The sequence below is a fragment of the Convolutriloba macropyga genome, chromosome 11 (assembly GCF_964194025.1).
Source record: "Convolutriloba macropyga chromosome 11, txConMacr16.3, whole genome shotgun sequence".
Classification (NCBI taxonomy): domain Eukaryota; kingdom Metazoa; phylum Xenacoelomorpha; order Acoela; family Convolutidae; genus Convolutriloba; species Convolutriloba macropyga.
Window position 1 is genome coordinate 36,179,901 of NC_134478.1, and position 15,573 is coordinate 36,195,473.

The 15,573-nt window shown below is 41.0% G+C and overlaps 1 protein-coding gene across 1 annotated transcript in view; it reads right to left on the reverse strand.

Moving 5' to 3' along the window:
• LOC142350034 (putative trans-acting enoyl reductase Rv2449c) overlaps positions 1-15,573 on the reverse strand; it is a 31,585-nt gene that overhangs the window by 8,858 nt on the left and 7,154 nt on the right. Inside the window, exon 3 of the mRNA XM_075401939.1 lies at positions 2,727-2,864. Within this exon, the coding sequence (XP_075258054.1) occupies positions 2,727-2,864 (138 nt within the window). The remainder of the gene's footprint in view (positions 1-2,726; positions 2,865-15,573) is intronic.

The window sequence follows — 15,573 nt, forward strand, 5'->3', positions numbered from 1 at the left end:
TGGAAAAAAATTTGAAAGAGACATCAGATACAAACAAGAACATTCAAAATAAGGACCAAACTTACTTTTAGAGAAGAGCAGTTTAGACCTATATTTTATTTTTTTGGACTCAGATAATTTTTTTTCTTCAGTGAAATGATTTGCTGAATAATTTGCGATAACAGTGAAAGCGGTCATAGAACCGCAAATCTTTCTCTGCATCTACAGAAATAGCAATTTGGGCCTTCTGCTGTTTTTTCCTACATATTCAGACCCGTTGTTTTTAAAATCACGCCGCAAAAATTACCTCTAAATGACATCAAAATCATTAGCTTGTATGAAGATTTCTTTAAAGAGAACTACACTTAAAAACAAATACAATAAATGAATAGGTAAATCCGTAATAGCTGTCTCTGTATTGGAAATTGCCCGTTATTAATGATATTGGTAGCTGTTTTAACAATTGACACAAATATGAAACAAAAAAATTCCATAAATTGTCTAAAATGAGGCCAAAATTTAAAAAAATATCAAAAAGTTTTTGTTTCTCATGCAAATTAGCGTAGCCCAAATATTACGCGATGCATAATCAGTCATTGTTGGTTGATTTTCAGTCAATGGTGCATTCCAAAAAAGTGCGTGATTTGGCACACTACATTCCATAGTTAGTTTCAGGTTGGATTTGAAACAATCTCATAATTTTTTCTTGATTTTTCAATAATTATAATTCACCTTTAACCATCAATAGACAGATCTGAAATGATTTTCCTCCTGGTTCTCAAGACCATTGCAATTTCTCAAAACGAAGAACCATTGGACAGAACATTAGGTTAAATAGGGTGAGAGACAGTCGAAAAATCATAAAATTTACTCAATGTTGACATTTGTCAACATTTTCAAAAAAAATAGTTTTTTGTGTTTCATCTACTTGATGGAAACTTTGAGAAAATAGTAAGATATAATTTCAAGGGCACCGTTAGAAAGCCGCTAGTTGTTTCAATTGATTGAATTTACCTAAATTTAGCTAAATTATGTCAAAAATGAGGCTAAGTTGCGATGCATTGTGGGTCAAAATTGTTGCCAAAACTTTTTCTTTAAAAAAAACAAAATTTCTGAGAGATCTCTTTGTAGTGAAGGTATAGACGCAGAGAACTTTAAATTGATATTACATATGTTTGTCTGGGATGCCCTTAAAAAACTCAAAAATTACCTGAACCAAAAATGTTCTCCCAGCGTCACGTTCTCTCATTTTTTCCAAAAAAATGTGGGAACAATATTGACATTGATGCCTTAGATGACAAGTTTCACGTCTTGATCAGTAGTTTTTCATTTAAACACACGTTTTGCTCATGAATTCAGTACTCAGAAATTTCAGATAAAATTTTTACTCAAGTCGTAGCCAAGATTTCGAGTCTTGGGGAAATTCTTTGTAAATCTGAGTTGAGACTTTTAGATTTTAGAACAAAATTCTCGTTAAAGTTATGATTTGCCTCCAAAAATTCTTCAACGGGCCATGATTTGGCAAGAATTTAAGCATATATTCATTAGGATTCTTATGGGTAACTCTTTTTAGGTTCCTTTGGAGAAACTGACTAGAATAAGCAATATGCATGCCCGATCTTTGGTTTTACGGCTGTGATATGATACTGAGATCTGATGCAGTACTGATCCAATACTTGCCATTTTGCTCTTTCAGCAAGGAGTAAGTCTCAACGTTTATTCCAATTGACACTCGGGCGTCAAGTTTTTTGGTAGAGTAATCCCAGATTGATGTTATCCCAGGTAAAGTGACCTTCAATGAGACCCTCTCTGAGTTCAATAAGACCCCCTCGAACAACTTAACTTAGAAAAATATTTGACCACACGAAAAATTGGAAAATTATCTCAAACTTGTCTCATAAGAGGCCACTGTTTTCTGAGATGGTCTGATCAGAGGTTGGTTTGGTTTAAGATAGTCCGATCAAAGGTCGGTTCGGTCTGAGGTAGTCGTCTCAGATCTAAACACGAGCAAACATTTAACGCCAAGCTAGGCCATATCAAGCGCACGAAAGTCTTTTCAGAATCTAATCTGAGCCCAGAAATATTATTGAAAAAAATGTTTAATCTGTTTAAGAGTTATGCTGCTTTAAATGAAAACAACATAAAACACCAAACACTATAGTTTCGAATTGTGGCAGGATTCCGGTCCTATCAAAATATATTGTTCATCAATGAATCCTAAACACATATTGATGGTGGATATTTGAGACATAATTTCCTGGTGGATATTTGAGACATAATTTCCTGGAGGATACGTTATACGACAAATGCTCGTGTAATAAAAAGATAATGTTCTGATCACAAACAATTTCGAGCGCACGAAAATCTAATCAGGGGTGGTTTCGAACGCAGGATAGTCGAACGCACGATGCTCTGACAAAGGTCTGGACTAGAGTCTGTTTGAAGGTCACGATAGTCTGCTAAATGTTCTGGAAACGGTCTGGATCAAGGTCGCACGAAAGTATGTACCGTGATCGGGAACAATGGTCGGCATGATCAGAGGTCATTTCGGTTCGGAGTGGTCTGATCAGGCGTGATTTCAAGCGCTCTGCGCACAAAATATATGAGGGCATGAAAATCTGATCAGAGGTCTTTTCGCTCTGGGACAGTCTGATCAGAGACTACTCTGGTGTGGGACGATGTGATCAGAGGAAATTTCGGCCTGGGACCGCAAACTGGGATTACCACAAACTAAAAGGTGTAGCGACCTTAGCATGATGTATGAGTCCAATGCACTCCTGTGGCTCCTCTCTCATCATATTCTTCACGTGACTAACTGCACTTAATATGCCCAAGTCACTCATTACAGAATGAAATCCACACGCATTCACCACTCTAGTTTTGTTCTGTCACCACACCACGGAACAAAACATGTGCTCTCCTTATCCCTACTTACCCTAACCATTTCTGTATAAATTTAGAACAAATTTCATTAATTTCAAACTCGTCCCTCTAATTTCAACATTTCTTCTGATTTTGCCTGTTTTGCCTACTTTCAGTCTATCTCTTGGTTCACCTGACACATGACAGAAGTTTTGACCGAGAAATCAAGAAATTTTCAAGTTTTTAAATTTTTTAACCGTTTTTTTTATTTCTAGTATGTTTGAAACCGACAACTACAGAAGCTACTTGCAAACCATGAGATGTTGATAAAACTAAAATTCAATTTACTAAAAACTAACTGACTTTAGAGGAACATTTGTTCAAAAAACAAGCAAAACTTCAAAATTATTTCTAGGAAACGCCGTACAAATTGGAACGTACTATTTATTCTAGGTTTGGATTGGAACACATGTCTATCAATTGTCATGATTCTATTTTATCACTGTCATGCAGACAGCTAGCTGATGATAAAATTGCCTTTGCCGAAAAATCAAAGCAACTTATTTCAAGCCTTTGCTGAACCAAATGTTGGAGCTGAGCTTAAGGAATAACAAAATTGCGTAGGAAGTAAAAATTCAGAGCAGATTCAAAACAGATCCAATTAAATGCGTAGGACGGAAACTATTACTGTATTCTATTTTTATCCGGATTATCCATCCGCTTAGCGAGAAAACTGTGTATAGCAAATCAGAAACAGCCGCGTATGCCACGTCAGCAGAAAAAATTGTTAACAAACTGAACAAAAATAAGAACTAACAAGTTGTTTTGTCAGCCTAGCTACTCGAGCTAGCACATAAACTCAGCAATAAAATTGTTGAAATAATATAGTCTTGAGTAGTATATTTTTTACTGCGTCTTGCCAAAACCAAACAGTTGAGCAGTGTAATTGTTAAATTGATACTGTGTCTTGATACCAAAAATTTGTCTTGAGCAATATTCTATCTAATATTGTGTCTTGTATCGAAAACGTGTTCAACAGTGATTTAAATTTTCTGTGTCCTGATTTCCAATCTTCAACTCGTGAGTACTCTGCAAAAGTCGCAACACACACGCCTAGGATTAAGTTAGAAAGCATTTTTTCAGAACACTTCTCAGGCATATATTTTTGCCTTAGATTTGTTTAATCAAAACGATTGAACTGATAAACATATAGAGATCCCGTATTGTGTGATCTGTGGACGCAGTTCAATTGAGAAAAAAATTCAAACCTAAGTTGGTTAAATTAGTTAATGCAACGGTAAGTACAGCAGAGCGGCTATACAGTTACAAAAGCAAACAGCATAAACGAAGTATCCGGACAGATTTTGTAAACACTCAGAACGGACTGGACTGTGTAAAACTTTCTTTGTGAACAACAAGGAGAGCAGCCGTTACATTTGGTCCGCCGACTCGGACGGTGGAATAAAAAGCTGTCCAGCTCAACAAGTGAAGTGCCAAAGGTATCAACGAATAAAACAAAGCTCAACAGGCAATTCAACGACGCAAAGCCAATAAGGCAAAGTGCATTAGAAGTTGAAAAGCAAAATTTAATTAAAGCAAATAAACAAAAGTACTGTAGAAATTCAAACTGCAGTCCCAAAGTACAAACGAAGTGACTCCGTCAAAGAGTCAAGATATTTTGCTTAGACAGATTAGCAACTGCCAAGAACAACTCGAAGCAAAAACTCAGGAGGGCCGGGAGCTAATCAGAAACAACGGTAGATCAAGCAAACTCAAGACCTTTTATCAACATCTACTGAAGCCTGACGACTCTCTTTGCATTCTTCTGCGGAAGCGAGCAAATATTCTTCGTGATCCCAAACTGTTTGAATGTTACGAAGCCCAACGACTAAATTGGTTACAAACATTAAACTTAGATTTGTTACCATACATTCACGGAGAACCAAACATGACGGATCAACAGAATCAAACTGCACAATTGACAAGCGATGCAGAACCAACTGCCGCTAAGTCTTCACAGTCTGTTGTAGGAGTTTCTCAACGAACTGCCGAACATGGAAACCCAAACAGGCACAATGATTCAAAAGCCTCCTCTGATAAACTAAAAAGGAAGAAAATTTAGGGCGTTAGAGAAAGACTTTGCATCAAAAATGAGGTTGAAGAATATTGAATTCGGATTGAAAAGGAAAGAGCTTGAAATGGAGATGCAATTTTTTGAAGAAGGTGCACTGAAACTGGTATACGAGAAACAAGCTCTTGACGCAACAGCATAAGATTCTGATGATAGTGCAGCCCCTAGTATTCGAAGTAGCTCACCATTCAATTGGAAAACCCCGAAGAACAAAGATGTTTCAGGTTGGCTCGCTAACTCGGATAAATTCTCCAACTTGCACGATTATAGTTTCGGGCGTGCGAAAACCAGGATCGACAACAGTTGTCCCAGGGTTAGCTTCAATCGCGAAGGTGTACTTAAGCCACGGTCACCAAGTGGAGAGCATGCCAGCGCAGCCTGGGAACAAGACAAGTTTAAGCGCAATAAACCAAGCAGTAGTAGTCAGCTACCTAGGTTGAAGTTGAGTTCATTCGACGGTAACCCCCTAGAGTGGCTGGAGTGGTCGAATATGTTCAAAGCAACGGTTCACCATCGTGATATACCTGACTCAGAGAAAATGAGCCACTTGAAAACTTCGTTGACAGGTAAAGCAAAGTCAGCTATATCAGGAATGGGCTATTCGGGGGGTTCTGCGCTCAAGCGTGGGAACTCCCGGGACGGAAGGTTGGGCGACCTTACCTTATTGTCGACGCTCAGCTTAACATATTGCGCAAACAACATCCAATTCGAATGCACAACTCAACGGCTATAATTAATTACTCTGTAACAATCAGCAACATAGCTAATGTACTGGAGCAATACATTTATGAGGGCGACCTGCGTTCGAGTTCAACACTGGAAGTGGCAATTGAAAAACTGCCCCAAAACTTGAAAGAAAAGTGGTTCTTCTTCGTTGACGAGTGTCAAGAAGATAGACCTGATCTCACTCTCCTTGAAAAATGGTTAGCTCGAATGTCTTTTGTCCACGAAGGAATGCCATCAACCAAGAGTGAACGAAAGGAAGATGATCGACAAAAAGCTAACAAGGAAAAACGATTCTTAAAATTGTCAAATGTTTGTGCGATTTCGAATGCGAACGAAACGAAACAAATACAAAACAACAACTGTCCACTAGCGGATGGCGCTCATAAAATATGAAACTGCCCAATACTTAAAAATATGAACGTTACCGATCGCTATGCAGCAGTGAGAACAGAACGCTTATGTTATGGATGTCTGGGGAAAGGGCATGCAATCAAAGATTGTAAAGTCCACCCGTGCGGTATAAATGGAGGTACCAAAAAGCAAAACAGACTGCTACACTCAGAAAACCAAATGGACGAGGGTAGTCACGCAGTTAACGTAAGCGCAGCAACAATCAACCAGAATAACCAAGTTACTAGTTTTCTTCAAATAGTTCCGGTATCGGTTCGGAGCGGTGGTAATATACTGACTACCTACGCTTTCCTCGATAGTGGGTCAACAGTATCATTCACCAATCAAAGTGCCAAGGATCAATTACAAATCATAGGCATGGACGTTACCTGGAACATAGCTGGAATACATGGGACGCAAAATTTGAGGACAGAAGATTCCTATCACAATAAAGTGACTACATTCAAAGGTTCATTCGATTGAAGCGTTTGCACACCCATCAATCTTGTTGGGAAATGTTAGAAAATCGATCAAACTATAGTCTTAAACTTATTGAGAATTAGAAAGAAAGTTTAACTTACCAGATTAGAAATACAAAAGCAAATTGATTTTAATCAGAGAATTTATATAAATGAATCGTCAAGAAATGGTGCTTAGAATCAATATGCGTTCAAATTGGTGAATCTAGATAACTAATGTTAGAGTGATATTATTTATTGTAAAATCTTCCCAGCATGTATTGAATGATTATGATACCACCGGAAATGTGAACGAATTCATAGAAAAGTGGAAATGCATACCATCCATGTATCCCCTGCGACTGATTTGCAGAAGCAAACCATATTGGGTAACCCTTGCAACCCCCACTGTAAATCATGGTGCTAAGATTAGTTTTGTATCTTGACTTTCTCGCACTGATAATGGGTATACATACAGCTGACTTTTGAGCCTTTTTTCATCTCCAAAATCAAATCAGCATGTTGATCTAATAATCAGATCTCTCCTGTAAATCTCTAAATTCTACTGTAAAATATTATTTTTTTTGTTCTCTCATTTTGAAAAATTAATTTTTCTACTTGGTTAAAAACGCTTTTATTCCGCTTGCGAAAGCCCATAACCCAACAGGTTATAGACCCAGCAATTTTCTAAGTCATAAAAGTATTTTCTAAAAAAACTAATTTGTTGTTGACAGTCATAATCATTTTATGCTTAGTACCTTTTTTTCACAACTGCTTTGCCTGCTCAAACTACGATGGATCAACAGACAGTGAAGCTGCTGACTTACACAGGTAAAGGAAAGGACTTTCCAATCTGGAGCACAAAATTTGTGGCAATGATGCAGACGAAGGGACTCTACAAATCACTACCTGGTACAGAGGAGCGACCCAATGAGCCTGCACCACTAGCCAATGGGGCGAGCAATGATGAAAAGAAGAAGCACAAGGTGCTGAAGCATGCATATGAGAAGGAAGTTGAAGACATCAAGGAGAAACAGAACAATGTGTGGTGCCATCTGGCACTGACTCTAGATGCAACAACCCTCATGCTGATGAGACATGAATGTGTGGGAGATGATGGCATTGGAAGATGTGGGAGATGTGGGAGATGATGGGAGATGATGTGTGGGAGATGTGGGAGATGATGACTGTGTGGGAGATGATGACATGACTGTGTGAGAGATGGAGCAAAGGCTTGGAAGCTTTTGCTAGAGAGATTTTAGAGTGTGGAGACGCCGACAGTGGTGACTTTGATGGCACAGCTTGCTCGACTGCAGCTCGAGGATTCTGAGGATTTGGACAGCTTCTTCGTCAGAGGACAGGAGTTGATCACAAGGCTACAAGAAGCAGGGGAAGCAGTCTCAGAGACCCTCTTCAACGCCTTGGTCCTCAATGGTCTGCCAATGAGGTATGAAAGTTTTGTTATACAGGAAAGCTTAAACCCGGCAACGAACTTCACAGAGTTGAGGAAAAGGCTGCAGAACTTTTATGAGAGCACGGTGCAGAGACACAAGGGACAAGGTGGTTCAGTGGCACTGGCAGTGAAGCGTGACTTCATGAAGGGACCCAAGAAAGGAAACTGCTTTGTGTGTGGGATCCCTGGACACTTTGCCAAGGACTGCAGGAAGAAGGAGACAGCACAATGCAGCAGGTGTGGTGAGAAGGGTCACCTAGACAGGGCATGCAGGAGACAAAGAGATTGAGGCAAACATGAGTCAGTGGCAATGGGTCCAACATTGGCTACACCAGACGAGGAATGCTGGGCAGCTCTTACCCAGTGGAAGACAGCAAGCATGCTAGTGGACAGTGGTTGTACAGATCACATAGTGACGAACATCGATGCGTTCCTGGACTTTGTGCCCATTCAATCAGTGGTCAGAAACCCCAACGGAGAGGCTTCCAGAGTGGTGGGCAGAGGCTGTGTGAGGATCAGCATACCCTCAATTAAAGGGGAATTTCAATGCGAACTCAAAAATGTTTTGTGTGTGCCGGACTATTCTTCAAACCTCTTATCAGTCTCAAGACTCACGGAGTGGGGACATAGTTTCACATTCGAGAATTGAAATAGCTGCTTGAAACTACAGAAGGGAACTCGGGTACAACTTACACAAGAAAATAATTTGTTTTACTTAACGTGCAGCGTTCTAGAATTCAAGATGAGTTCCAACAGCGTGAAATTTGACAGTTCAAGAAAGTGGCACAGACGATTGGGTCAATTGAATCAGGCGGATGTGGTCAGGAATGCAATGGGTCGGGAACTCGATGATGTATGCAATGTGTGCGCATTGGCCAAGATCACAAAGACTCCAGTTCCCAGAGTGACAGAAACCCAAGCAGAAGAGAAGCTGGAGAGCGTGTTCACAGACGTGATGGGACCTTTCAGAGTAGAGTCACTGTCAGGGTTCCGGTTCTGCATTTTGTTTGCAGACCAGTACACGACGTTTGTGTTTGTGGACTTGCTTAAGGCAAAGAGTGAAGCACTGGCCAGCCTGAAGAAGTTTGTTCGCAGTGTGGGGACGCCCATGAAGCTGAGACAAGACAATGCGAAGGAGTTTCTCTCAGAGCAGTTCAAGATGTAGTGTTTAGATGCAGGCATTCTCCAGGAAAAGACCATACCGGAAACGCCACAACGGAATGCGTTAGCTGAGAGGTGACACAGGACACTGCTTGAGATGTCAAGATGCTTGCTCCTTGACTCGGGTCTTCTCAAGATGATGTGGGGAGCAGCAATTCTCCATGCAACAAGGATCAGGAGCTTGGTTGTGAGACGAGGAGAAGAAAAATTCCCAGCAGAGCTGATGCGAGGTATGAAACCTAAGCTTTCAGTTAGTAAACTATCTATTTTTGGTTGCACAGTCTTCATGAGGAGGCGGGAAAGAGATGTCAGCAAACTTGAACCCAAGGCACTGGAAGGAAAGTTTGTGGAATACACTGAAGGAGACAACGGATACCTGGCGTACGTACCCAACACACGCAAATTTGTGGCAGTTCGAGATGTGATCATCAAGGAGTCCGAAGTGGGCTCAGTCCCTGACAACACAGAGACGCCCGATCTACTAGATGAGGGGTCACAGCAACTGGGGATCTGGCACCCAGATGATGGTTATCAAGACGATTGCAACAAAGAGGAGCAGGGCACATCTACTGCAACAAAGGAGGAGTGGCATTACGCAGAGAGCGTGAACACTCAAGAAACGACGCTGAGATGAGATGCCTCAGATGTTGAGGAAGCAGCACTGGATGAAGAATCTACTGCAACAAGAGGGAGTCTCAGAGACTCTGAGTCACTGGAAGACAGTGAAACGGAGGACTTCTCACAGACAGCTGACTTCTTTGAAGAGGCACTGGAGCAAGCAGACAGGGCAGAGCCCAGACGAGGGACACGAGCAAAGAATGTTCCGCAATTTTTTTGGAGAAGTCAGGACCCATCTTGTTGTGACTGAGGGTGACTATGTGGAACCCAAAACAGGCAATGAAGAACGAGGTCAAGGCATTCCAAGACAACCAGACTTGGAACCTAGTGAGACCACCCACAGACAGGGACGTCATACCATGCAAATGGGTCTACAAAGTGAAATTGGGACCCAGTGGTCAAGTGGACAAATACAAAGCAGACTATGTGGCGAAAAGCTTCAAACAGGTGGAAGGACTTGACTACTTTGAGACTCTTGCGCCTACCTGTAAGCTAGAGACATGCAGGATTCTACTTCAACTATCAGCGAAGCACGGCCATGTGATGCACCAGTTTGACGTCAAGACGGCTTTCCTGCACTCACCAATAGAGGAAGAAGAGTATCTGGAACAGCCACAGGAGATTGTAAAACAAGAATCAGATGGGGAGACGTTTGTATGCCGACTGAATAAATCAATTTAAGGTTTGAAACAGGCAGCTAACAACTGGTATAAGGAACTGGCATACTTCCTACTGAGACAGGGGTTCACCAGAAGCAGTAATGACCATTGCTTGTTCGCAAGAGCAGAGACAGAGGGTCACACTTTCATCTTGGTCTGGGTTGACGACATCTTAGTGGCATCAAGAAGCATGACAGTGATCTCCGATGTCAAAAAGGCACTCGAAGCAACATTTCACATGAAAGACAGAGCGAGATTACACTGGTTTCTGGGTCTAAGAATCAGACGAGAAGAGGGCAAAGTCACAGTCGACCAAGAACGCTACATAGAAACAATGCTTGAGTGGTTTTAAATGGATCAATACAAACCCTCAAGAACTCCAGCTGATTTGAATTTGAAATTTCAGAGAGCACAGAACGGAGACGAAGAAGTGGATCAGAGGATCTACAGAAGCTTGGTTGGATCACTTCTTTATCTGTCCAAACAGACGAGGCCAGACATCATGTTCACAGTGAACATTCTGTCCAGGCACATGAACGCACCTACCAATCAACACTGGTTATGCGGAAAACGACTTCGGCGATATCTTTAAGCTTCAAAAGGTTTAAAACTTACTTACACAAAAGAGGCTAGTTATAATTTAGTGGGGGAAAGTGATGCAGACTGGTCTGGAGATGTGAATGACAGAAAATCACCGACAGGATACTACTTCAAGTTCAACGGACGTGGCGCAGCACTCAGCTGGGGTGTCAAGAAGCAGATCACAGTTGCTCTTTCTTCATCAGAAGCAGAATATCAGGGCATGGCAGAAGCAGTTCAGGAAGCATTGTATCTGAGACAACTTCTGGAGGATTTCGGCATTCAACAGAATCATCCAAAAGCAATTGGAGAGGACAACCAGAGTTGTATTAAATTGTGTCAAAACCCACTCATGCACAAGAGGAGCAAACACATTGAGACAAAATTTCACTTCATTCGGGACAAGACGGAAGATGGGACTATTTCAATTCATTACGTTCCTACTGACAAAATGGCAGCCGACATCTTCACGAAATCTTTACCCGTATCGAAGGTGGAAACATTCAGAACTGTTTTGATGGGAACAGACTCTACGCAATCAGCTCAAGTCTGAGTGGGGTTGTTAGACTATCGATCAAAATTTTGTCTTAAACTTAGTGATAATTAGAAAGCAAGTTTAACTTACCAGATTAGAAAGACAAAAGGAAATTGATGTTAATCAGAGAATTTATATAAATGAATCGTCAAGAAATGGTGCTTAGAATCAATATTCGGTTCAAATTAGTGAATCTAGATAACTAATTTTAGAGTTAGATTGTTTGATGTAAAATCTTCCCAGCATGAATTGAATGATTATGATACCACCGGAAATGTGAGCGAATTCTTAGAAAAGTGTAAATGCATACCATCCATGGTACCACCTGCGAATTATTTGCAGAAGCAAATCATATTGGCTAACCCTTGCGACCCCCACTGTAAATCATGGTGCTAAGATTAGTTTTGTATCTTGACTTTCTCGCACTGATAATGGGTATACATACAGCTGACTTTTGAGCCTTTTTTCATCTCCAAAATCAAATCAGCATGTTGATCTAATAATCAGATCTCTCCTGTAAATCCCTAAATTCTACTGTAAAATATCATTCTTGTTTTTCTCTCAATTTCAGAGATTAATTTTTCTACTTAGTTAAAAACGACGTTTTTTTCCGCTTGCGAAAACCCATAACCCAACAGGAAACACAACATATGATTACAAGGAACTGAAGAACAACTTCACACACCAGAATGTTCTCACTAACAGAACATTCAACCTGATGGAAGAAGGCATCATACTTGGACAAGTTGCCTACGAAATTCAACGTCCTTTGGACTATAAGATTGGAACACGAAGTGAGCCTTTCGTCGTCTTAACAGAATTAGGATGGGTAGTCTGTGGTCCCATGACAGGCAAGAAAAATCAAAGTGTTTGTCATTTCGCCTCCACAGAAGATGTGAAAGTGGCAGAAAAATATCCAATCATGGTGGGACATAGAAACTTATGCTTCCAAAATAAATGTTGTAAGTCAATCAAAGAAAGAGCAGCAAGCTCAGAAGTTTCTAGAGAGCACAACAAAGTTTACAGGCGAGCGGTACGAAGTGGGGATGCTCTGGAGTGAACCAGAACCCAATCTTCCAAACAAATACGGCTCGGCCCTTGTCAGCTCTACTCACTGGAACAAAGATTTTAACGAGACCCAAATTTAAAAGAATTGTATCAAAGGTCAATTGATACAGATGTTGAAAAGGGACTTGTCAAGATCCTTGGTAAATCGGAACTCAGAGGTACTTTAGGAAAGGAATGGTATTTGCCACACCATCCAGTACTAAACCTCAACAAACCGGGTAAAGTTCGCCGTGTTTGCAACGCTGCAGCAAAATACAAGGATATATGCCTAAATGACAAGTTGTTAGCCGGACCCGATCTACTACACGGATTGATTGGAACAATATTCAAATTTCGAGAAGGACCAATAGCCCTAACCTCAGATATTGAATCAATGTTTCTGCAGGTGCAAGTTCCTGAACAGGATAAGCTGCTTGAGATTCCTGTAGCGACCAAGAATAAACAAACCTGTGAAAATTTAAGAGTATCAACGTCATGTTTTTGGAGCAAAGAGTTCACCAACATGTGCCAACTACGCTCTGAAGCGAGTAGCCATCGATAACGAGGACGAGTTCCCACTTGCAGCAAAAACAATCCAAAACAACTTCTACATGGACGATTTCTTCAAGTCGGTCGAAACACCTGAAGAAGCTATCAAGGTTTTCAAACAACTGCAACCTCTTCTCTCAAAACATTGATTTGAACTGAAAAAGTGGATCACCAACAGCGGCGTGGTAACCAACGCAATCCCAAAGGAATTGAGATCAATCAGCAACACAAAACAGGTTGAAGTAGAACCCGGCAAGGAAAGTTCATCCGTGCTTAGGCTTCAGTGGACGATTATCGACGATAGTCTACAGGTTTGTAGAGGTACAAGCAAAGAAGTTGAGAACGCAATCACCCAAAGAAAGATCTTATCTCTAATTGCTTCAGTGTTTGTTCCTCTTGGACTGTTTGCACCATTCAGTGTTCATGTGAGACGACTCCTGAAGAGCATCTGGACAAAAAATGGACAACATTGGGACAACTCAGTGGAACTTAACGAAGAAGAGGAGTTTCTGAAATGGAAAGACCAGCTTCCAGAAGTAGCAGAAATCAGCATTGATAGAAGATACTTTAGCAGAGCCAAGGACAAATGGGAACGTCATGTGTTTGAAGACGCATCTGAAGACACAATGTGCGCAAAGGCATGCCTACGTTCAAAGACCAAAGAATTTTCAGCAGACTTAGCATTTGTAATCGGAAAGTGCAGAGTTGCACCAATGCGACACTTTTCCATACCACGCTTGGAATTACAAGCAGCAGTGATGGCGGCGAGACTTAAAGAACAGATAGTGAAGGAACACGAAACGAAGATTCACAGTTGTAACTTTTGGACAGACTCCACTAACCTTTTTGCAATGGATTCATAGCTCTCACCGAAAGCAACAGGTGTTTGTTGCAATCAGAGTGGCTGAGATTTTGGATACAACTAATGTTTCACAGTAGTATAATGTGAGTGGTATTAACAATCCAGCTGACATCGGGACACGAGCGATCAATGTTGACGAACTTAAGAGAAGTGAATGGCTCACGGGGCCGGCCTGGTTGAAGCAACGAGAGAACGAATGGCCTGAACAGGTGAGTTTAACATTTCCTTCAGACGAACAAAACGACCAAATGGTTTTCTCAGCAAAGGTTGAAGAGAAGAAGCCGATGATTCAGTGGAAACGATTCAGCAAATTCAATCGACTTGTAAATACAATGGCATATGTACAGCGCGTATTTAGAAAACACAAACCAGCAACAAAAACATTAAGTGTTGAAGAAAGAGAGGGTGCACAAGCAGGCATCTTCAGATTACTGCAGCAAGAACAGTTTGCTGAAGAGATGAGATCTCTCAAGCCTGAAAAGGAAATTCTAAAAAACAGCAAAATCCTCCAGTTTTCAACATTCTTAGACCAGGAAGGACTTATTCGTGCTCGAGGCAGAATAGGTAAAAGTTAATTGAACTTCTAAGCCAAGCATCCAATACTGTTACGTTGGAAACACCATGTAGTTGAATTATTCTTGCAAAATGAACACAAGAAAAGTCATCACGAAGGTTCTGAACATGTCAGAAACATAGTTCAGCAAAATTCTGGATCCTAGGCATACGAATTGCCTTGAGATCGATCAAAATCAAATACATTGGATGTCGAAAGGGAAGAGCCCAAACAAAGGCACCAGTAATGGCAGATCTACCTGAAGAACGATTAGTCGCATCAACAGTGTTCTTGAACGTGGGCGTAGACTATTTCGGACATTTCACAGTAAAGATTGGTCGAAGAAACGAAAAGCGTTGGTGCTCTCTATTTACATGCCTTACTGTACGAGCAGTACATATAAAGGTTTTTACCAAAACTAGACACCGATAGTTGTCTGAACGCAATTCTGTGATTCATTGCTCAAAAAGGCAAACCGGTCAAAGTGATTAGTGATAACGGGACAAACTTTGTTGGAGCTGGAAAAGAATTGACAGATTATATAGCAGCATGGAACAAGGAGCGAAATGAAGAACATCTGATTCAACAAGGTATCAGATGGAAGTTCAACCCACCTACAGCACCAGACTATGGAGGAATGTGGGAAAGACTGGTTAGGAGTTGCAAGAGGGCAATGTACGCAGTGCTGGGCAATCGGTCACCCAAGGAAGATGTTCTGTCAACCACGATGTGTCTTGTTGAACAGACGCTGACTGCTAGACCGCTGACACTGGTCAGTTCTGATGCTACCGATTTAGAAGCTATTACTCCAAACTTTTTCCTGCTTGGCAACAAGAACCTTAGTTTACCGTTTCTATCAGGTGCAGAGCAATTTGTTGATCGTAGAAAGCTCTTCCTACAAACACAAGCTTACGCAGACATCATCTGGGACAGATTCCGTATAGAGTACTTCCCAACTTTGAACAGTCAAAAAGAATGGCAGACCACAACGGACAGAATTCTTCAGCAGGG